At 41.0% G+C, this 20916-nt stretch overlaps 2 protein-coding genes and 1 long non-coding RNA gene across 3 annotated transcripts; 1 reads left to right on the top strand and 2 right to left on the bottom strand.

Annotated features, from left to right (window-relative positions):
* Nucleotides 1-443: 443 nt before the first annotated feature.
* Nucleotides 444-6861, bottom strand: LOC107835562 (uncharacterized). The gene is made up of 2 exons (XR_001661355.1): nucleotides 6464-6861; nucleotides 444-6287 (listed from the first exon to the last, which is right to left on the bottom strand). It is a non-coding gene; the product is annotated as an uncharacterized LOC107835562 (long non-coding RNA).
* A 1272-nt stretch (nucleotides 6862-8133) lies between these two features.
* LOC103133779 (deoxyribodipyrimidine photo-lyase) lies at nucleotides 8134-17377 on the top strand. The gene is made up of 9 exons (XM_007545677.2): nucleotides 8134-10653; nucleotides 12033-12681; nucleotides 12794-13105; nucleotides 13195-13367; nucleotides 13920-14004; nucleotides 14101-14333; nucleotides 14424-14618; nucleotides 14910-15135; nucleotides 15222-17377. Exons 1-9 carry the CDS (start codon nucleotides 10432-10434, stop codon nucleotides 15764-15766), a joined length of 2640 nt encoding a protein of 879 aa, XP_007545739.1. The 5' UTR covers nucleotides 8134-10431; the 3' UTR covers nucleotides 15767-17377.
* A 133-nt stretch (nucleotides 17378-17510) lies between these two features.
* LOC103133777 (glycine cleavage system H protein, mitochondrial-like) lies at nucleotides 17511-20071 on the bottom strand. The gene is made up of 5 exons (XM_007545676.2): nucleotides 19885-20071; nucleotides 19643-19725; nucleotides 19501-19564; nucleotides 18734-18865; nucleotides 17511-18056 (listed from the first exon to the last, which is right to left on the bottom strand). Exons 1-5 carry the CDS (start codon nucleotides 20033-20035, stop codon nucleotides 17959-17961), a joined length of 528 nt encoding a protein of 175 aa, XP_007545738.1. The 5' UTR covers nucleotides 20036-20071; the 3' UTR covers nucleotides 17511-17958.
* Nucleotides 20072-20916: the final 845 nt, after the last annotated feature.

The raw sequence follows: 20916 nt of genomic DNA, 5'->3' as shown, positions 1-20916 counted from the left end.
TCTCTCTCATTACTCTGGCATTTGGCAAATCCAAGCAATTTTTGTAATCCCGCTGAACTTAAAGCAGCACAGATTTAGTCTGATTAAATGTCAGACACTGAGAAAGAAAAAAAGGTCAGGCATCTTTTTATACAGCATATGCAAACATCTGGTTTCAACTGTAGATTTGTGGGGCTCAATTCCATCAGGTTTTCTTGATCAGTATCGTATAACTCATAAGACAAAAATAGATTTCATGTTATTAGGATTATTTTTTTTCAGGCCTCCAGTTTAAGATAAACTTTATTTGGGCATTAACTTCTCAGTGAATATGAAGATACTGCGTAGATGTTTGAAGGAGTTAAGCCCCAAAACCTCCATTTGCATGGTGTCTTTCTGTGTTGCAAAGTCTTTGGTCAGTAAGTCCAGCTCAAACAGTTTTGCTGACTCCGACTGACTTCACAGCCAAGTTTCCAAAGGATATGGACTGAAAATCTCTGTCATGTTTTTGTTCTTAAACTAACCAATGTTTACGACAATACCAATGAGCTTTCTTCTGTGCAGAAATGTGCATTCCAAATACCACCAAGGCAGTTTTTTTGTTCTATACCGATGATTTCAGATTTAATTTTTCTCGTATTCTCTTGATCGTAGTGACTGTAAGATGTACATATTGGAGTCCTTTAATGATGAAGAGACTCTGTTAACCTTGCTGTAGGTAAAACAGTTCTTTAAATTTTGTTTCTGGATATGTTGTTGCCATAGTGATGACCAAAAAGATACCTGTGATGTGCACCTGTCCTTATGTCCTGCTCCAGTGGTTTAGTGTGTCTCTATTCTACCCCCACCCCAGTTTTCCCATGTTGCTGTGTGTTTCCCTCTTCCCCTCCCCTCCTTACTCCACTGAGCTAAATAAAGTCTGCTTTGGTGCACGCTCTGGTGTCATCCCTTTAGTCTCACTTTGAAAAGTAATTTTATGAATGTTGTTCTATGTAACGGCATCAGCTCTCTTATGGGTCTCTGGTGCTGGGTTTGCTATTGGGGTACATCTGGCTGAAAAGCATTTGGTGTGCAATTCTCTGTGTGTGTGTGTGAAAGAGTGTGTGTGCTCAGTGTGGAAGGCATTTCGTGAATGGAGCCTTGACCTCTAGGGTCACTTCATTAATTACATCTCTGACATTCAGCCAGATGAGTTTCCTTTGTGACTAAATGATATGATGAATATTAACGACCTCGGATGAATTACATTGCTGCTCCTGCTGCTGATGATGATAATGTGTTTTACGACTCTGGGAGAAAGGGGAGGAAAAATTGCATACTGCAGCACCTTTAGGACAAACTGATATTCATATGAAACATTTTAAAGAGCACGGTGTAAGTCAGTGGATTTTATTCTGTTTTTTTTTTTTTCTCTTGAAAAGAACAAACAAACTTTCCATCTGGTTGAAGCAGCAGCACTGGAATGCTGCTTTTCTCTCAGTCACAAGTCAAATCCTAACTGGTACTGCCTCATATTCTCTTGAAAGAGGGATGTTCATTTAGCTGCTATACAGAAATGCGACAGCGGAAAATGTAACCGTTGAAGCTGTTATGATCTGATTGTGGCGGCAAGGAGGGAAGAGAAAACAGATACATGTGGAGAACAAAAGCAAAGTAAACACACAAGAGGGCTTTGAGATAGCTTCGTATTGGATGATAGCCATCTTAGAAAGTCATCATGATAAAGTGATCCCCCACCATTTCTCCTTCTCCCTGTCCTCCCCTCTTAATCAAATGAGCACTGTGCAGCTGGGGGGGTTGCGGCAAAAAGGGGGTACAAGGGCATGGGTGTGTAGGGAGCGTAGGTGGAAGGTGGTGGGATGGGGGGGCTTTGAGGGACGGCGTGAAATCATTGCCTGCTGGTGTATCTGTAGTGGGGGCTCATTTAGATTTAGATTGGTTATGTGAGGAGAGAGCTTGAAAGGCCAGCTCATGTTTATGCATGAATCCCAAAGCATGCTGCGGTGGTGGAGCCCCGACTTAAAGAGACAGAGCTCAAATGCAGACACACCTTCTGCCTCTGAGGATAAGCTTTCATTTGAAGCCATGGCACTATCAGATAGAATTTAATAAGCATGCAGCGGTAAGGTTGTTTGTGCCATTTTTTTCAATCCATGCTTTTTTTTCTTTTTACATATCTGTCCTTCTTTTAATTGAAACAAAATTCAAATTTAGCTTTAATAAAAGTCAGTGTCACCATTCACTGCCTAACTGTGTTGCAGACTGTCGCCCTGGTGTCTCCCACAGCTGATACATCGCTTCCCACATTACACTCACTCATACCTCAATAGTAATCAGTAAATGTCTCTGCAGAAGAGTTTGTTCAGCACTTCATCAGGTATAAAGTGGTTTTTATTTGGAAATGTGGTCCCTATCCATCTTTTAAATGACTTTTTAATGGTCGTCACACCATCCCAATCAATCATGTTGTAGAGCTAGCCTGTAAGCGCAAATACACTATTTATAATTCCTCCATTCTGCTTAAAAACTGACACTGCACCTTTGTAGAAATAAAAAAGGAATAGCAGTTTTTTTTTTATTATTATTATTTCTGCTTCTCTTTTACTTACCTGTTAGTTCTATAAAAACTATACTGGTTCTTCTCAAAAGTAGGAGAGGACAACTTACACATGTTTGTTGTGACCCACACTTGGCGACCCTTTTCCATGCCTCCCACTACGCTAAACCAGCCCCCCATTACCCCACTGGCAGGCGGCCACAGAACTTTACATGTATAATGAGATACAAATACGCATCAGCAGGAGAGTGTCTATGCCACGCGTCTCTGTGTGAATATTACTCACACTTATTAGCTGGATTATGTTAATCTTTACACTCTTTGCTCACAGACAACAGACCCTCTGTGATATTGGGAATGGGGTGTGGGGAGGTCTTGCCAGTGAGCGCGTGTTGCAGTGTGTTTATGTGTGTGCATGACTGTATGTATGTGAGAGTGATTGCCAGGTTGCCAAACTGATCTCCATTCAAAAAGGGCGGCCTAATTATATCACTTATGCAAATGAGGAATGCACACTGGCATCCGCATACAAGCCAAACATGGACATCTTGGACACTTTGGACAAAAAGAAACTGCGAGCTTAGGATGAATTTCCTCCTTTGCGAATGTGTACTCCCCATTTTGTACATGCTTAACATTTCTTGTCCTTTTCTACTTCTGTTTCACACCTGTAAACAAACCATTTTATACTCATGTACTCAAACCATGCAGCGTGAGTTTATTTCTCTTTGTAGTTCAGCATTTTAATTATGAAATGTATAAGAAAATCTCAAATTTACTGTATAACTTACATGTTAATTTTCTGAAAAAAAGCCTATTACACAATATTTTGGCTTATTTGGATTGCGATTCCCACTTGGGGCACATCATTCTTCTAAAATATTTCATACTCTGGTAGTTTTGACCATTTCAAACCCGACTTATTAGTTATGAAATAGAATCTTCTTCTAAGGAAAGTTTTATATCAACAACACATCAGTGTGTACCTATATAGGAGGTGATTTGTACTCCCTTTGACAACCAATAAATATACAGTCAAAATATTATGTCTTTTCAACTCAAACTGTAGTAAAATAATGACATGAGTCCAATTAAGAATATTTACTAGCAGGAGCTTGCCTAAACCTCCTTTGGTTTGATTAGTGGTCATAATCTGTCATATTTCATCAATTCAACAGGGAACACTGGGGTGAAAACCACAGGAAATAGAAAGAGTGGTGTCAGGATTATCTTATTCCATTTTAAAAATAAAAGTGTATGAGATAATGTGAAATATGAGTATTTTTTATGACCATTTCTAATCATAATTTAACAAAATATTTTACAGCTTTAAAATGTATTACACAACATAGTTTCCATATATTAATTTGTTACAGAAATAAGAGAGTGCAAAATGGCAATGTGTGTAAGAAATGGGGATATGACTTGGGAAAGGGGTGAGTTGACCTGGAGCCACTGACAAAACCAAAAGCCTAAGCAATAATGCTTGTATATTTTAATTACTGCAGTCACAATGACCATATTTCACAGTGGTAGAGTATTAGTAGAGACTAGAAATGTAGTTTAAATCATCTGTTGTCAAACTAGTTACGCGAAATGTCCGCCTGGTGGTTCCAAATAGATGCATGTTTTGTATGGAATGTCCAGGTGCAGACGGCTCCATTTCATACCTGAGAAATTCTTCCACCAAAAATACAACAGTAGGAAAACATGAAGGGCAATATGACAACATTGAACAAAGTGGCACACCCTCTCATTAAGCAATGCACAACATGTCACAATCTTTCACAGCTTTTACATAATACACAGTATTTGCACTTTTGCATAACCGACTGAAGAAGGAGACTGGTCAAGCTTCCAGAGGATTATGGCCCACTCTCAATGACTGTTATTGGAAAGTGTCCAAGTGCATATCCTCTGATTAGTCCTTTTTCAGACTGATACATTGATAGTATCCCTGTTGGCATGATTGATTGAGCCTGACACATTTTAATTACGTTCAAATTAAATGAATCGGCTGGCAGACTATAAAACATTGCAGTTTAATAACGAGCCCGACTATTCCTTTTTTTCACCCCCTTCCTTCTTCCAATCCCATTTTGTTGGCCCGCACCAAATAACCTCTCTCCATTTAATGATATGCAAATGAATTTTCATGAACCCCATGATCCTATGCGATGATTAAACTGAGATGACATTAGCTGCCATGCTGCTGCCACTGTCAGTGTTTCTGTCTGCCTCCTTTTCTTTCCCCCTATCTCTACCATCTCTCTCCGTATCCAGCCAACTGGTGATATTAAGAGGTTCATTGTCATGATTCCCTTGAGAGTTTTCTTTGTGAGAGATGACATTCTGAATATCCAGTGTTGTTTCAGGGAAGTTTTCCCCTTGGCAGCAGCTATGGAGCTTCATCGCGTGAGGTGTTTGCTCTCAGACAACATGTGGTAGTAGCGCAAGCACTGAAGAAATCCATGTTAGAACGACACACAATTGCTGCAACACAGTAACATGAGAAGAACATTTTTGTAGGTTTTCACATGTTTTCCATTTCCAGCTTTCCACTACCATCACTCCTTTTCAGTCCATATCCAACTCCACCTCTGCTGTCGCTTATTGTACTCCATTTGCATAATGAAGCCCAGGCTTAATTAAGATCCCACTGGAGTCTGGAGCCAAGGATGAAGAAAAGACGGATCGAGGAAGAGTGGAGGGAGGTGGGGGCTGGGATCAAGCGTTCCTTGGCTTATCCGCACGTGTCCAAATAGGAGGCGCAATTTAAGGGGGGCGGGGGGAGAGCGCTGACGAGCGATTAAATCACTAATTATGATCGGCTGTTAGAATTAGTGTGTGGCTGTTAATTAGCTGCAGATGAGATGCCCAGGCTGTTGCCCGCCCTTGATGACTCCAGCAGCACCCTCCCTGGATGGCAGTGGAGAAGCACAGCTTGACACCCTGGAGATGATGCCAACACATCCCTCCCTTTTACACATATAGCAGTCTGAGGGGATTTCCCTTTAAGAACATCCCAGGTGTGCAAGAGCAGGAAAGACGCTCTTCATCATCTCCGTCCACCCACTCCCACTGTTCTTCGTTAAGCACAAATTCCTTCCACATCCTTTACTTCTTTTGCTCATTATTTCTCTTCCTCTCTAAGTAAAAATGGAAGATTCCCTTCTCTTCATTCCATGTAATGTCCAGCAACCTTCCCTTCAGTGCAGCAGCTGGCACAAGGTCGAGTTGGCAGCAAGGCAATGGGCTTCTTGAGCCACGCACTCACAAAAGCTCCATTTGTGACTGTAGTTGTACCACGTTGTTACTATTTTTGGGCTGCAATTCTCCACCTGCTAGTACAGCTTTTGACAGCGCCTGTAAATGCCTCGTGGTTTTTGTTTGGCGTGATGCTATTTATCTTTTTAGCCTTTCCCTTGAAGTAATGTTTTTGCCAAAAATATCCAAGGCGCTTGAAATGTTCCGCTCAACATATGGATGTTTCTGTTTACAAATGCGTTGCCTTGGCAGCATGCCACCTTCCTTTGCCCCGAAACCATCAAAAGATGCCATCACAACCACTGGCAACCGTTGCCCGGGCACTTCCTCTTGGCTTTGTCCGAGCAGACAGTGATTAGAGGCAAATCCTCTGAGGTGAGTCCCTTTGTTTTTGACTGCAACAATTCTCCGCCATCTGCTTTAAGTGCTTCGGGTATGCCATGAGGACAAACTGGCACACTACCCGCTGGCTGGCACGCTGTGGCTGGTAGAGAGACGGGACGAAAAGTCGAAATGATCATCGCATTTTCAGAATCCATAGTACATTCAAAGCAGATGGTCACTTTAAAAGAATCATTCATTTACATCTTCAGCATCCTTGTATGTCTTCGTCATTCATTCACGTCTGAGTCATTCTCTGCAAGATGGTATCTCACTTACTTCAAAGCTCCGCTTTACCCGGGTCTTTTCCATATCGTCCTTTTCCCTGCCCGGTTTCCCGTTCATGACGCCCCACTCTGCCTGTGCCAAGGTGGCATCATAGAAGCACTGTGGAGGTCTGTTTCTCTTCGTCTTTCACTCTTATTCTCCTCGCCCCTTCGCCCATGCCCATGCCCGCCCCTGCTTCAGTCCTGACTGGATGGCACTGTGCCAACCTGCCACCGCCATCGCTCTCATTTGTAGTTCATTCTTCCATTGCCCTTCCCCCTGTCTCTACATTTCCGTCCCACTTTCTTCCGCTAATTTCATTTATTCACTTTTTAAATCGTTAACTCTCTCAGTTTATTACATATCATTGCCCACACAGCCAACATCAATTCACTGACGCATTTGGAACTTTTTTTTTCTCCCTCATAGGACCGACACAAATTGTCTGTCTCGATTGTCATCTGGAGGACTATTTTAGCACCTGAAGGAATGATCTCGGTGGCTGCCCTGCAGGTAATTACAGCTGCGGTTACTTATTCCACTGAGACAAGAGAAGGACGACCAAAGCCCTGAGTTTGGAGAAAGCTGTGTTGTTTTAATTAACTTTTACCAACCCCCCTCTCTCTCCTTGCTTCATTTCACATCTCTAAGAGCCCTGAGCAGGTTGTGCTTGTTCTCACCATACAGCATTATGATTGATGCGATTATCAGTAAAATTGATTGTGTACCATTGACCTCACCCACTTTACGGAGATGACCTATGATCCTTTGTTTTTCCTCTTTTTTCTCCCCCCCCCACTCTTTAAATTCTGTTGTGTCAAACAAAAGCTGCCAGTGGTGGTGAAGCTATTAAGCAAATACTCTCATTATAACACAAAACATAATGAATATGTAAATGATGTGTGTAATTTATGCATGAAGGGAGACACTTCTGCTTTTTTCTAGCCGCCATTGTGTTCCCCCATTTATATCCACTTTTCCTTAAAAATTCACACTCACGCCAATATTCTTTTTTTCTTTAGACCACATCCTGAGCGTGAATCCATGGGGGACCTCTGGAGGTTTTATTCTGTTTTTAACACATTTTTCATTGCTTTTAACTATGGTGTGCAGTTTCTAATAGCTTCTCTGACTCGACCCATTTTTCTCTGTTTCCCTCTTTTAGCTCACAATCTATCCTCTCCAAAAACAAACATTTGGAGCAACGCATTAAACCAACAGCTTTGTGTTTATACAAAGTTACTTTTTCCTTGGAATATCAATGTTTGAAATGAACAAAGCAACAAAATTGTGTTTTTGCTCACATCTGCATTTGAATATGTCTTTCATTTGCCCTCATGTGACTGCATGTGTTGATCTTATTGTGTGGTCCAAACTGTGTGGCATGTCCTGATAGACAGAGAGTAGCCTTCTCCTGTCTAGGATAAACACCTATAATACTCCAGCTCCCCTGGCAATCACCATAGCAACAAACCACGGTACTCACGTGAGTTGCATAATAAGATGTTCCCCAAGACCACGGACCATAAAGCAGAGGCAAACTAGACACCTGCAGCGATGGATGTGCAATAGAAAATACCCAATTCGAAACTATAAGCCAAATTCAACGTAGATCCGACTACTTATCGATAATCTTGAGACGCCTTGTGCGCCTTTTTCCGTCTCTCCAGTTCTAACAGGTGCTGATGAGCTGCAGTCAATGATTGTAATGAGCTATCGATCACCGTGGGAAAACAGAGGGACAGAGAGGGGTGAGGGAGGCAGGGGAAACAAGAGGACATACAGAGAGGCTGCAAGAAGAAAAAAAGAAAAACTGTTAAAAGCTCCCCCGGATAGAATACCAATACTTTCTTCAATCAAACCCACATATCTTTTTGTTGTATTTAAAAATGGAAGTTATGGGACAGTGCTTTCTTTAAGGAACAGATGAGGAAGACTCAGAGCAGCAGCTTCTGCACTTGCTGATTTAAAGATGACCATGCAGACATGCTTGTCATGACCGACTCCAGATGCCAGTGAATGGCACTGACGCAGTATCTCTATTTTCCTCTTCTTTTTTTTATGTGTGTATGCGGTGTGCATAGACTGGAAGGCAGACAGCTTTAGGGGAGGGGGAGGTGCGTTTGCGTGTGTCTGTATGAGCGTGAGTCGTGTGTGTGTGTCGGCTGGCGTTTCAGATAATGAAATGCAGCAGGGAACAAAGAGCTGGGGGCCCCTATTCTCTGTGCTGCAGCTTCATTTTCACTCCTGTCAGTCTATGATTCTTCCATAGCTTCTTTCTTGTGTACATGCAAGTGTGTGTGTGTGTTTATTTTTATATGAGCTGCTTGTGTTGTGTACCTGTGTGTCCCGCCACCCTCCTCTTCCTGTTAGCATTCTGCATGGCAGATTCCCCTAATGTAATAACTGTGTCTGCATGTCTAATTTACAGCAGGAGAGAGTAAATAGCCTGTGGTTAATTACAGTACGTGTGTGAGTGTGTGTGTATGCGTGTGTGTGTGTGTGTGTGTCGACATGCGCGTGGGTGTGTCAGGATGATTTATGAGTTGCAAATAGCTACACCACTGCCCCGTTTCTCCTCACTTAGTTTTTAATCTGTCTTTCCATTAATTTTCCTGGAGATGTTATTATGGTTTTATAACGCTGTGCACGAGGATGCACGTGTGAATGCGCGTGTTTGTTAATGAGACAGAGGTGAGGACATTTTGTGTGTATCCAGCCTTACCTGAGGTTGCACTTCTTACATTTTGTTTCCTGCTGTCCCTTCGCCTTTTCCTCTCCTCTGGTGCTTCATTCACTCTCTTCATTGAGAGTCGCAACGAACACAGATCTTTATTGACAGTACACGGTGGAACATGGAAACAGCAGGTCAATCCGTTTAGCCCAAGGGCCGATACACCAATTCACCAATTTGTCAGTGTTAGTTTGAGGGAGAAAAGCAGCTAATCTCTCCTCTCTGCTCTCTATTGATCACACACTTAGACTCCACTTCTCTGTCTAAACACTATTGATTCTCCCTCTCTCTCAATCTTTTTCCCTTCTTCCTCTCTTTCTGGGTTGCCTTCCTCACATACCAGTGCTCTTGTCACTGCTCTTCACATGGAAGTTAGAAAAAAAAACAAACAAACAAAAAAAAAAAAACAGGCCCTTGGCGCTGAAGTCTAAAGTCACATTTTTGATACTGCTTCTAATCTTCTTTTTTTTTCTTCTTCGTTTTACAAGTTGGTCCACAAGTCTGGCAAAGCACCACCCCCTGCTGCTTATGTTCAAAATTTGCACGTTGTCTCATTAGAAAAAATCAATTACTTAGCGACCCTTAAACAGCAGGGAATGCAGACCATGATTAAAAATTCACTGCTGGGTACACTGTCTCCTGGCTTTGTTGTTTTTTTTCTTTTTTTTTTTTCTTTTTGTTTCTTGCTTTCTCATCACAGTGTGCACAGCGAAAAAGGAACAAACCCTTGTCAAGATTAAAGCTTTGCAAAAAATAAAATAAAATAAAACACAAAGGACATGACTTCACAGCAACATTACATCTATCACCACTGTGTTTGATTCTGTTTAGACGTCTGGAGCCCCCGGATGAACTTTCTGCCTGATTTGTTAAAATCAAAATAAAAAAAAACTGAAGCAGAGGAAGCCTCGATGCTGCAGACAATGACTTTTCTAAACCATGAATTCATCTATGCGGCTCTACCTTCTATCTAATTAATGAAATGTAAACAAGGAGTTCCTTCGGTTACTCACATGGTTAGAACCGGCACTCGTTTTTTTTTTTGGTCTGCTTTTCGTTACGTTTTTGCTCCCCCTACTGGTAGGGTCAACTTATTACATAGGTTATAAAACACACACACACACACACGGCTTTTGTAACTACTAGTCAGCTGGTGTTTGGTAACGAGTACTGGCGACAGAGAACGTAATGTTCGCCAGTTTAACACACTTTTACTTGCACTATACCGTCACTTTTCACATTTAAGATGCCTCACTCAGCCGCCGGTGACCAAGCTGCGGTGAGACAGATGTTGAGGGAGGTGCTGGTGGGACGAGAAGATCCGGAGGGCTTCTTCGCGATGTGTGTCTCCGTCCTGGGGCACCAAGAGACCCGCTCACAGTTTCTGTCCATCATCAAGCCACTGTCCACGGCCAACATCCGGCTGCACTCTGTCCTCAGTTCCATCTACCAGGAATATTTCTCAAAGGTCAGTGAAGAAAAAAAGACTACATTAAAAACGTGTGTCCACTTTTTAAATGGAAGCAGCTAATGGGTTATAATGTGGGTTTGAAAAGCAGCAATATAAAAGCAGTTACTCAAAAGCCACATAGTTAATAAATGGGTTGCAGTAATAATTAACCTCGGAGCAAAATAGCAACAGGTAAGTTTAAAACGTTCCAACTATAGTTTACAAATTTACAACTAAGTTACATCAAGCTGTTTTGTAAGTTTTTATCTATGTCATCAATTTTGTTTCATAATTATTGCTATTCTTGCTAGCTAGAAAAAAGTTAACACTAATTGAGGCTTGTCAATAACACCTGTACAAAATGTTTTTTTTCAAGTATTATTTCAACACAAAGCAGTGAATAATTGTGAAGTGTAAAGTAAGTTATGCATTATTTTTAAATAATAAAAATCTAAAAAGTGTGGCGTGTCTTTGTATTCAGTCCTAATCAGTCAGTATGTCGTAGAACCTGTTTCATGATATGTACATATCAAAAGGTTAATTCAGATTCTCCCATGAGGTGCATTTCATCATAAATAGCATCACACAGCTTACTTATTTTTGTGTTTAACTAAATGTGTGTATTGTGAAACTTTTCCATTACTTTATTTTATTTTTTTCTGTCAGCATCTATAGTCAGTTTTTCCTAAATTTTCTTTTGGAAATTTTTTTTTTTTCAGACGTCTCTGATCACTCTAAACATCTGTTGGATTTGACAGCAGAATGGTCTGGGGTCAGAGGTCACCAACTACAGTTCTCAAGAGCTACTGCCCTGCAACTTTTAGATGTATCCCTGCTCCATGACATCTAAATCAAATGAATGTGTCGTTACCGGGCCTCTGCTGAACTTGATGGCATGCTGAAGAGACTTTTCAACCATTTTATTGAGCAGAGATGTATCTAAAAGTTGCAAGCAGTATCTCTTGAGGATTTGAGATGGGGACCCCTGTCGGGGTTGAATTTGGAACATGCCTAAATTAAAACCTGTTTGTGCTAAAATTGTTACTTTTAATTTGCTCAATTAAGGTACAGTGTATTTAGGACACTGTATCTGAGACTTTGAAGCCCAAAGTCTCCACATTTGGGCCTTAATGGCAGATATCATTCTTGATCAACACACCTGACTAATGACAGGCTCATTACCAGGCCTCTGGATAACTTGAGGAGGTATTTTAGTCACTTGAATTAACTGTGTCGGAACCATAAAACACCTACAACGTACATATCAGTGACCCTTAATGATCGGAGTCAAACACTTCTGATGTAGTCCCTCAAAAAGAAAATTAGTTGTTTGTGCAAATATATTTGAAATCTTTTTGTTTTCATTAAAAACCCACATTCTTTTGTATTTTTTCTAGATGGAGGATGATGAGCTGGAGCTTGCTCTGGCTCTCTCGCTTCTGGAAATGAAGGATCAACAGATATCAACCCCTAACCAATTATCCCTGCACCCTGCAGGCGGCGGCAATGCAAGCAGCGTTCTACGTAATTCAAGCGCAAAGTCTCAGGGAAACAGTTGCACCCAACAAGAAGATGTACCTGGCAGAGAAAAGAGTGCCTTTGTGGCGCAGTCAATGTCCGGTAGTAAGGAAAACTTCAGAGAGAACCAAACTTATAAAAGTACACATGTTGAAGGTGTTAACAAATCACTTGGAACAAGCCAGGCTCTTTATGTTCCAGATCCCTCTGCCTCGTTTTCTATTCCAAACACAGCATCCATAAGTGGCCAAGTTATGAAGGAGGGAGATTTGAATCTATCAAAGAAACCGAGACGTTCTAAAAATAGGCGGCAACGGCGAAAAGCAGCTGCCCAGCAGATTGTAGGTTTAGCCCGTTCTCCATCAGCGCCACCACCTGTTTTACTTTGGTTCAGGAGAGACCTTAGACTCTGTGATAACCCTGCTCTTATCAGATGTCTTGAGCTGGGTGCACCTGTCATTCCTGTCTTTATTTGGAGTCCTGAGGAGGAGGAGGGTCCAGGGGTCACCGTTGCTATGGGGGGAGCTTGTAAGTTGCCCTAAGACTCAGACATTTTATTTGTAAAGCTTTCACGCAGCTGAAAGTTGATACAATCTTAATCTCCAATGTATTCACTGACTAAATGTCCTTTATTTAACAGGTAAATACTGGCTTCATCAGGCTTTGTCTTGCTTTTGTGCATCCCTGGAACGGATTGGCAGTCATCTCATCTTTCTCAACGCCAGTGGAGACGGGAACAAAGACGGATCTTCTCTGCATACGCTGAAAACATTAGTAAAGGAGACCGGGGCACAAACTGTGATGGCTAATGCTTTGTACGAACCGTGGCTGAAGGAGAGGGATGATGTGGTCTTCTCAGCCCTGCACAAAGAAGGCGTTGAATGTAAAATGTTCCACTCGTACTGTCTCAGAGATCCGTTTTCTGTCAGCACAGAGGGTGTGGGGCTCAGAGGTTTGTACTGACAAAATTCACTTTATATTAAAGCTAAAATGAAATGTGAACATTTTGATCAGGTTGTTCTTTTTTCCTCTGTGATGTAGGCATAGGTTCAGTGTCTCATTTCATGAACTGCTGCAGACAAAACCCAGGAGCTTCTATAGGTGTTCCTCTGGACCCACCAGAGTCTCTTCCTTCACCTACCCGTTGGCCACAAGGTGTCCCATTGGATATGCTTGGCCTCGCACGCATGCCACGCAGGAAGGACGGCACGATTGTGAGCCGAGAAACTAAATAACTTAACAATTCAAAAATTAAAAAGCCTCTTTGCTCCTTCCTTGCCCAGTCTCTCCTTTTAGCTGGAATCTATGTCTTTGTAGCTTTACAAATGAGCCACAGTGCTTGCATTTGCAGATGATAAATTTAACTGCTGAGATTTTCAAAGGTTGGCACTTTTTTAAAATACTAAGCTGTCCTTCAAATCTGTATTGGTTTTTATGATGCTGTTTGAACACTAATGTATTCCAACAAACCTCTGAAACCTTATCAAACAGCTATGATGAATACACAGAGGACAACTCTTCTGATTTTAGTGACTTCAGAAGGCAGTAGTGGATTTTATCTGGAGGTATTATAGCAAGACATGATACACATCACAATTTTAGATTTTATTTAGTTATTTCTGAAAAAAATGGAGAAGTCTGTTCCATTTTCCTACTGATTGAAAAAAAAAATACCACTTAGTGTTGGTTTATCATCTAATATCTTAATGAAATACATTGAGGTTTGCAGTTGTAATGTGATGGTGGTGTCTTATTTTTGCCTGCAGATTGACTGGGCAGCAAACATTCGCAAGTCCTGGGACTTTAGTGAAGATGGCGCACATGCCCAACTGGAAGCCTTTCTTCATGATGGTGAGACGTCTCAGTGTCTATTAAACATAAATTGCATTGCAGTTTTACTTGGAAAGCCATTAAATAGTTGCGTATGTTTATTCCTTCAATTTCTAGGTGTGTATAAATATGAAAAAGAGTCAGGCAGGGCAGATGCTCCGAACACCAGCTGTCTGTCTCCCTACCTGCACTTCGGTCAGCTCAGTCCACGCTGGCTTCTATGGGATGCCAAAGGAGCCAAGTGTCGACCCCCAAAGTTCCAGCGGAAGCTGGCCTGGAGGGATTTGGCTTACTGGCAGCTAACACTGTTTCCTGATCTACCCTGGGAATCACTCAGACCTCCATACAAGGTTAAGATACACTGTTATATTAGCACATTATCAATGTATGTAATTCTTTGTATTAATTACAAAGAATTATAAATTTTCTGTTACTTGCAGGCTTTACGTTGGAGCACTGATTGCCACCACCTAAAGGCTTGGCAGAAAGGTAAAACCGGCTACCCTCTGGTTGACGCAGCCATGAGGCAGCTGTGGCTGACAGGCTGGATGAACAACTACATGCGACATGTAGTGGCATCTTTTCTCATTGCGTATCTCCATCTGCCTTGGCAAGAGGGCTATCGCTGGTTCCAGGTAAGAATCTTGCAGGTACAAAAGCGTTTTCTTATTTTGGGAACTTGATTTGTAGCTTACAACTTTGTATCTAAAGGGCTATTTCATTGGTTTGTCATAAACTTGAACTGCATTTTATCATATCTGGTTTTATCTAAAATGCTTAATATTTAGAAATCTTCAAACCTCCAGAACTCAGCTTTAAGAAACTTTTATTCTCCCTACCTTTGACTGGGAGAAATATGTAAAACATTACAAAGTCAAACCTACCTAAAACTTACTGAACCGCATCAAGTATTTATTCATGTTCAGGACACCCTCGTGGACGCAGATGTTGCTATCGATGCTATGATGTGGCAGAACGGTGGTATGTGTGGCCTGGATCACTGGAACTTCGTGATGCATCCAGTTGATGCAGCAATGACCTGTGACCCATACGGCAGCTATGTCAGGAAATGGTGTCCTGAGCTTGCGGATTTGCCAGACGAGCTCATACACAAACCCTGGAAGTGTCCTGCATCCATGCTGCGGCGAGCAGGTGAGAAATTTATCAAATGTTTTCAGGTTCAACACCTTCTGATTCAGGGGCCCTAACTCACTTTCTGCACATCTGTTGCCTCTTAGGTGTGGTGTTTGGCCAGACGTATCCTGAACGAATAGTTACTAATCTAGAGGAGCAGAGGAGCAAATCTCTACAAGATGTGGCTCTGGTGCGCAAGCAGTTTCAACAGTATGTTGACAAGTGCTCAGGCTGTGATTTGGTGCCTTTGCCCAAACGCCTTGTGTCTGAGGCTCTAGGTTTGTCTCACTGGGACGGGGCTGTGGTGACAGAGGGCAAACAGTTCCTGCTGCCTGTCATCACCCGCATGGAATTTAAACACCAGCTGGAAGACCCGGACGCAGATGCTGCCTCAAACCCTTACAACGCTGTCCTGAAAGGATACGTGAGCCGCAAGAGGGACGAGACCATAGCGTTCCTAAATGAGACAGACTTTACAGCTAGTGTGATGTACGAGGGAGCACAGAGACAGGAGAGACTAGAGAGGGATTACCGCAGAATGGAGGGGCTCCCTCCGGCTCCATCAAACCGCGGAAGGGCCAGAAGGACTCCAACAGCCAAGGACAAGTTCTCTGTCATACCCGGTGGCACCATCGCTTCAAGGAACTGAAGCGGAGATGAACAGGAAATACTTCAAGGATCGAAGTTACAAAATTGTAATGTTAAAAAAAGTGCAAGTTAAGAAATGTACTTGTCTTGGTTGGGTTTTAAAACATTGCTGGTGTATTTTTTAAAGTGAGCAGCTGTCTCCACAAGCAACTTCCATCCCTCTACATGCACACTACAATGTTGGTTCAGACAGCAGTGTACTTTATTGTATTGCAAATTCCTATATATACAGCGACTTGGAAAATTAAGTCTTCTTAAACTTTTTCCAATTTTTCTACATTATAACCACAATGTACTTCATTAGGATTTTATATAGCACATCAATACAATGTAGTGCACAACTATGAAGTCGAAGGAAACTGATGCATAGTCCTTGGATTTGGAAATTTAATCTCAAAGTAGTTACAATGAAGAGAGTCTGTGACCAATTTTTCTGAGGACCAATTTTTAGGTTTCCACACATTCTTAGTTGGATTTAGGTTTGAACTTTGACTGGGCCATTCAGACATGTATATGCTTTGATTGAATCCATTCCACTGCAGCGCATGCTGCTTTTATGGTTGTTGTTCTTGTAAATCTCAGGATATGTTTAGCTTCCCATAGCTTTTCTTCCTGGAAAACAGTGATTGCTTTTGGCTCCATTCACTTTCCCCATCAACTCTAACCAGTTTCCCTGTCCCTGCATCCTCAAAATGAAGATGCCACCACCATCCACCCTGAGGATGGGTGGATGGTGATGCCCAATATTACGTTTCAACCATGCATAATGTACATGTTGGCCAGAAAGTCCAGTTTCGGTGTCATCATCTTCTCCCACCTGGTGTCTCACCACTCTTCTACAAAGGTTGTATCTTTGAAATGTACAACCATTTTCCCACCTGACTTACGGATCTCTGCTGCTCCATTAATGTTAATAAGAGCCTCTTTTGTTGCTTCCCTGTTCAATTCTGCTCCTACCTGGCCAGTCAGTTCAGGGGGATGGAGATGTCTGGATGGGTTTGATGGTGTGCCAGAGTGTGAACAATGCTCTGTAAAATCTTCCACATTCTCCTTAAGTATTCCAATTTGATATTTGTTCTTCATGATGATGTTATTTCTCTAACAAACCTCTCAGACCTTATCAGAACAACGATATTTATACCAAGATTGAACACAGATGGACTCTATGTAGCATTTACACGACTACTGAAGGCAGATTGAATTTCATCTGGAAACACCCCCCAAAAATCAAATGTGCATCATTTCTCTTTCATTCTATAAATACCTGCTGCTTTGTGCGGATTCTTCGCAAAAAAATGTGATAAAATATTGAGAACTTGTTTCCTACCCCCATTGGTGGAAAAGCTGCATTTTGTTTTATCTAGCAAAGCTTCACTAAGCTATTATATAAAATCACATAATATAAACCTTTAACCAACAGATGCATCTCTTCCTAATGTGGCGTTAAAGCCTCAACAGTTTATTCTGCTGTCGCATCAATTGTTAAAGCCAAAGCTGCCGTGTTTCTCCACCCATTATCTGCTGTCAGGGCATGCTGGTTGCCATAGGTCTAGTTTGAGGTGGTTATCATTTTCCTGTATTGCTGCATTTTAAACATTTTGTATGTGTCTTACATGATGCTGGAAGCTGGATGTTTCTCTGTATGACCTGGTGCAGCCACGACGACAACCAAAGACGTACAAACTGCAAACCGATTTTGTTTTTAAGATACCGTCTGAAAGTTCGGAAGTAAACTTCACACAAACTGAACATGTAAGGAAATGTTTATTTTTCTATTACACAGGTCCCATATCCACAGTGTCCACAAACCAAATTAATACCATAAAGACCAAAGTGCATTTTAAGTCTACGTATACAAAGGCTGAATTTCAGGTTTGACTGAAATGCTTGGAAGCTTTTTTTTAATGACTTGATTTCTTTTCGTCGGCTTAAAGATTGTGTAGCTGTAAGAAGTCAGGTTTTTTTTTAGTCAGTGCAGACTGAGAGGTCCCCTAAAGTCAGTCGTTTTCAGTAGGTAAAGACTTTCTAAAGTTCACATTTCTACAGCCCCGGCAGATCAACAGTACAGAGCTGTAAACCTTTGCTGCTGGATGCTAAGCATTGTGATGGAACTGAGAGGCACATCAAATGCTCCTCCCTGCCAGTAATGATGGAAATAAAGCAGGAGCATAATAATCGTTAAACAACCAAAGGTTAGTCCTCGATGGAGTGGATGTATCTCTCGTATGCTGCCTCGTCCATTAGGGCGTCGAGCTCAGCGGGTTTTGCAATCGTCATCTTCATCAGCCAACCTAAAGGAAAACAGGGTAAGATGTGATTCAACAATGAACGGGCTGAGACATGAGTTAAAAAATATCCTTTCACTATGCAAAACAATAAAGTTCTTAAAATATATTTCAAGAAATTAAGAAACCCAAGAGTTGTTTTAGTTGGCATCACATTTTTAAAATTATAAGTAATTATATAACTACACTGCATTGTTTTTATATAAAACTGGCTTCATTTAGGCATTTTTTAGGAGTAAAAAAGGAAAGTTTTTATTATTAGTAGTATAATGATATACTTGTACAATGCTGCCATCTATTGACCAACAAAAGAATCATGTGGCCTCGAGAAAAACAGTATTTACTAAAAGCAACATTTGCTTTTTTGAGATGCATATGAAATATATGTTTTTTTTCTTTACCTGAACACATGCAGCAGTAATACCTAAAGCTAAACTGTCAGGCTTGTGTTTCAGAAAGCACATTCATCTGTTCAGCTGAGCTATTCTTTAACTAAATGCTCCAGTGTTATGGACTGGTGTTTCACATCTAGAGCTAAGTAACAATTTAGGAATTACACACATTGAAAAGAAACTGTGCAACTCAACATACTTTTTCATTGAACACAAGAACTGTCTCCTTTTTTACAGAGCTTAATGCGTCAGCTAGACAGAAGTGCAGTATCAGTCTGTGAGCAAACTCACCATCTTTGTAGCAGGATTTGTTGACCAAACCGGGGTTGTCTGCCAGTAGTGTGTTGACCTCTACAACTTCTCCAGTCAAGGGCGAATAAAGTTCACTTGCTGCCTTGACACTTTCCAGAGCTCCAAACTCATCTGAGAAAATATGCACATATTTGTTTTTTGTTTTTTTAGAATTATTTCCATATCTTAGCTGTAGGGAAATCCCTATCCAGTAGCCCATTTTGTAAACCACATGCTAAAGCATAGCACAAATAAAATGGTCTTACTCTAATAAGTTAAAACAAAGCTATTTAAATGAATGGAACAAGAATATAAATGCAAATAAATAATTTTAAATAAAGTTTAACTTTGTTTTCTATTCTGAATTATTTGCACAGTAAATAATTTAAAAGGATACATGGTTCTATTTAAGAGACATTTCTGAGTTTATGTAAGTTATGCATATATTAATGACTTATTCATTAAACTGTGCCACTAAAGCTCATTGATATAGTTTAAAAGCAATATGTCGCGTTCAGATAATTGACATATCTAAACTAAAATGGCTCTTTTAAGAACCAGTATCATAAACATGGCTGATAGCAACCAGTCATTTTAACCATTTACCAGAAAATTCTCCCTGCAACATAAAATTTGAATTTTTCTGGCATTTAGCTGGTGTTTCCTATGAAGCAGTAACATGTGATGTTTAAATAAAAAAAAAATCACCGCTAAGACTATCCAGCGTTTGCAACTGGGTTCACAAAACCATGTAGAAAACTTCATACCCTGCTGGGCAAGCTGTGTTCCCACCTCTGGTAGCCCACAGTAGACTACATCTCCCAACGCCTCCTGCAAGTGATCGACAACACGGTCAAAGATCACTCTGAAATCATTTACTTCAGGGCATGTGGGAAATTGGAAACTTACTTGTGCAAAGTTGCTGATGCCGACTGTACCTGTTCCGTTATCTTCTACTCGAATCCATTCGTGTTTGTCTGTGAATTTAAGTGCTGTAAGACAAAACAACAGACTCTGTAGTCTTTGGTGCATGTGTTAACCACACATGTAGCAGAGCTGACATTCTAGCATGTCCTTCCCCCCCTCCTGTTGGTGCTGCTGTGTAGACTGTGGGCTAACGTGCTAGTCTAAACAAATCCAGGGACAAATACCTGCTGATAATCGGCTTGAAGAAGCTAGTGTTCTCCCATTATAAGCTGTAGGTGCCAGTCTCAGAGGAGAGAGCAGCGGTGAGCGGGTAAGTAAGGGCCAAACTGTGGAAAAGTTGGAAGAAAATGAGCGGAACAAACCACAGGCGGCCATCTCTGCCGCTATCTGATGAGCGAGGTACTCTACTTACTCTGCGGTGTGTTTAGAGGCGTCAAAGGCGCTTTGCTGCCATCCACTGGCCATGGTTGAGATACAAGTAAACATTTTTTTAAAGCAGTTCTAAGGTTTCTTTATGGAAACAAAAAAATACCTAAAGTAAATAATTGTATTTTTTTATACTGATGTATTAAATGGTGCCATATATCTGCAGTTACAAGTGTAAATTTTACCTTAAAATATTGCGACCACCTATGATGAAAACATAGGTGGCTGATTAAATATTTGAAACACGATTTCAGAACTTATTTTACACTCCTCATTACTGCAAATTGGATTTGAAATGCTTTTTTTAAAATTAAAATCTAGTTTCATTGCAAATATTTAGTTGATTACTCTTGTTTTATTTGATACTTCGTATCAAAATCTTAGATTTAATTCCAATTTCATAGAAAACTCAATTTATGATAGGTATTTTTTTTCCCCATTTCAAATTCCCAAATCCAACCTTAATGCAATTCTTCAGATTTGAAATTCCATGTTAGTAAACAGAAATTTTATTATTTTACACACACACACACATATATATATATATTAGAGGTGTGCCGATCGATCGGTCACCGATCATAATCGGGTCGATTTTCGTGAAAAAGTGCATGATCGGTGATCGGCGATCATTGGCTCTTGTTGCCGATACCGATCATCTCATTTCCAGCCTGCCTGTGCAGCTGGTCTCCTCTTTCCTTCACTCTGCGCAAACGCGCAGCAACAAATCCTAAGCGATGTGTAACTATAACGCACTGAGTGAATGGGGAAGTTTGCGTGTTGAAGCAGGTCAAAATGCATCAACACAACGAAGCTAATACGACATAAAAACA

This window comes from Poecilia formosa, unplaced genomic scaffold (genome assembly GCF_000485575.1).
Source record: "Poecilia formosa unplaced genomic scaffold, Poecilia_formosa-5.1.2 Scaffold13, whole genome shotgun sequence".
In the NCBI taxonomy this organism is placed as follows: Eukaryota; Metazoa; Chordata; class Actinopteri; order Cyprinodontiformes; family Poeciliidae; genus Poecilia; species Poecilia formosa.
Note: the sequence above shows the minus strand (reverse complement) of the source record. Positions and strands in the feature narration are given on the sequence as shown.

What these genes read in the sequence shown, in the direction of transcription:
- LOC103133779 (XM_007545677.2), top strand. Translation starts at nt 10,432, where the DNA reads ATGCCTCACTCAGCCGCCGGTGACCAAGCTGCGGTGAGACAGATGTTG. An exon ending in GCAGGAAGGACGGCACGATT is followed by an intron (nt 13,368 to 13,919) that starts GTGAGCCGAGAA and finishes TTTTGCCTGCAG; the next exon opens with ATTGACTGGGCAGCAAACAT. An exon ending in AGGGCTATCGCTGGTTCCAG is followed by an intron (nt 14,619 to 14,909) that starts GTAAGAATCTTG and finishes ATTCATGTTCAG; the next exon opens with GACACCCTCGTGGACGCAGA.
- LOC103133777 (XM_007545676.2), bottom strand. Translation starts at nt 20,035, where the DNA reads ATGGCCGCCTGTGGTTTGTTCCGCTCATTTTCTTCCAACTTTTCCACA. An exon ending in AACACAGCTTGCCCAGCAGG is followed by an intron (nt 18,866 to 19,500) that starts GTATGAAGTTTT and finishes ATATTTTCTCAG; the next exon opens with ATGAGTTTGGAGCTCTGGAA. An exon ending in CAAATCCTGCTACAAAGATG is followed by an intron (nt 18,057 to 18,733) that starts GTGAGTTTGCTC and finishes GTTTTCCTTTAG; the next exon opens with GTTGGCTGATGAAGATGACG.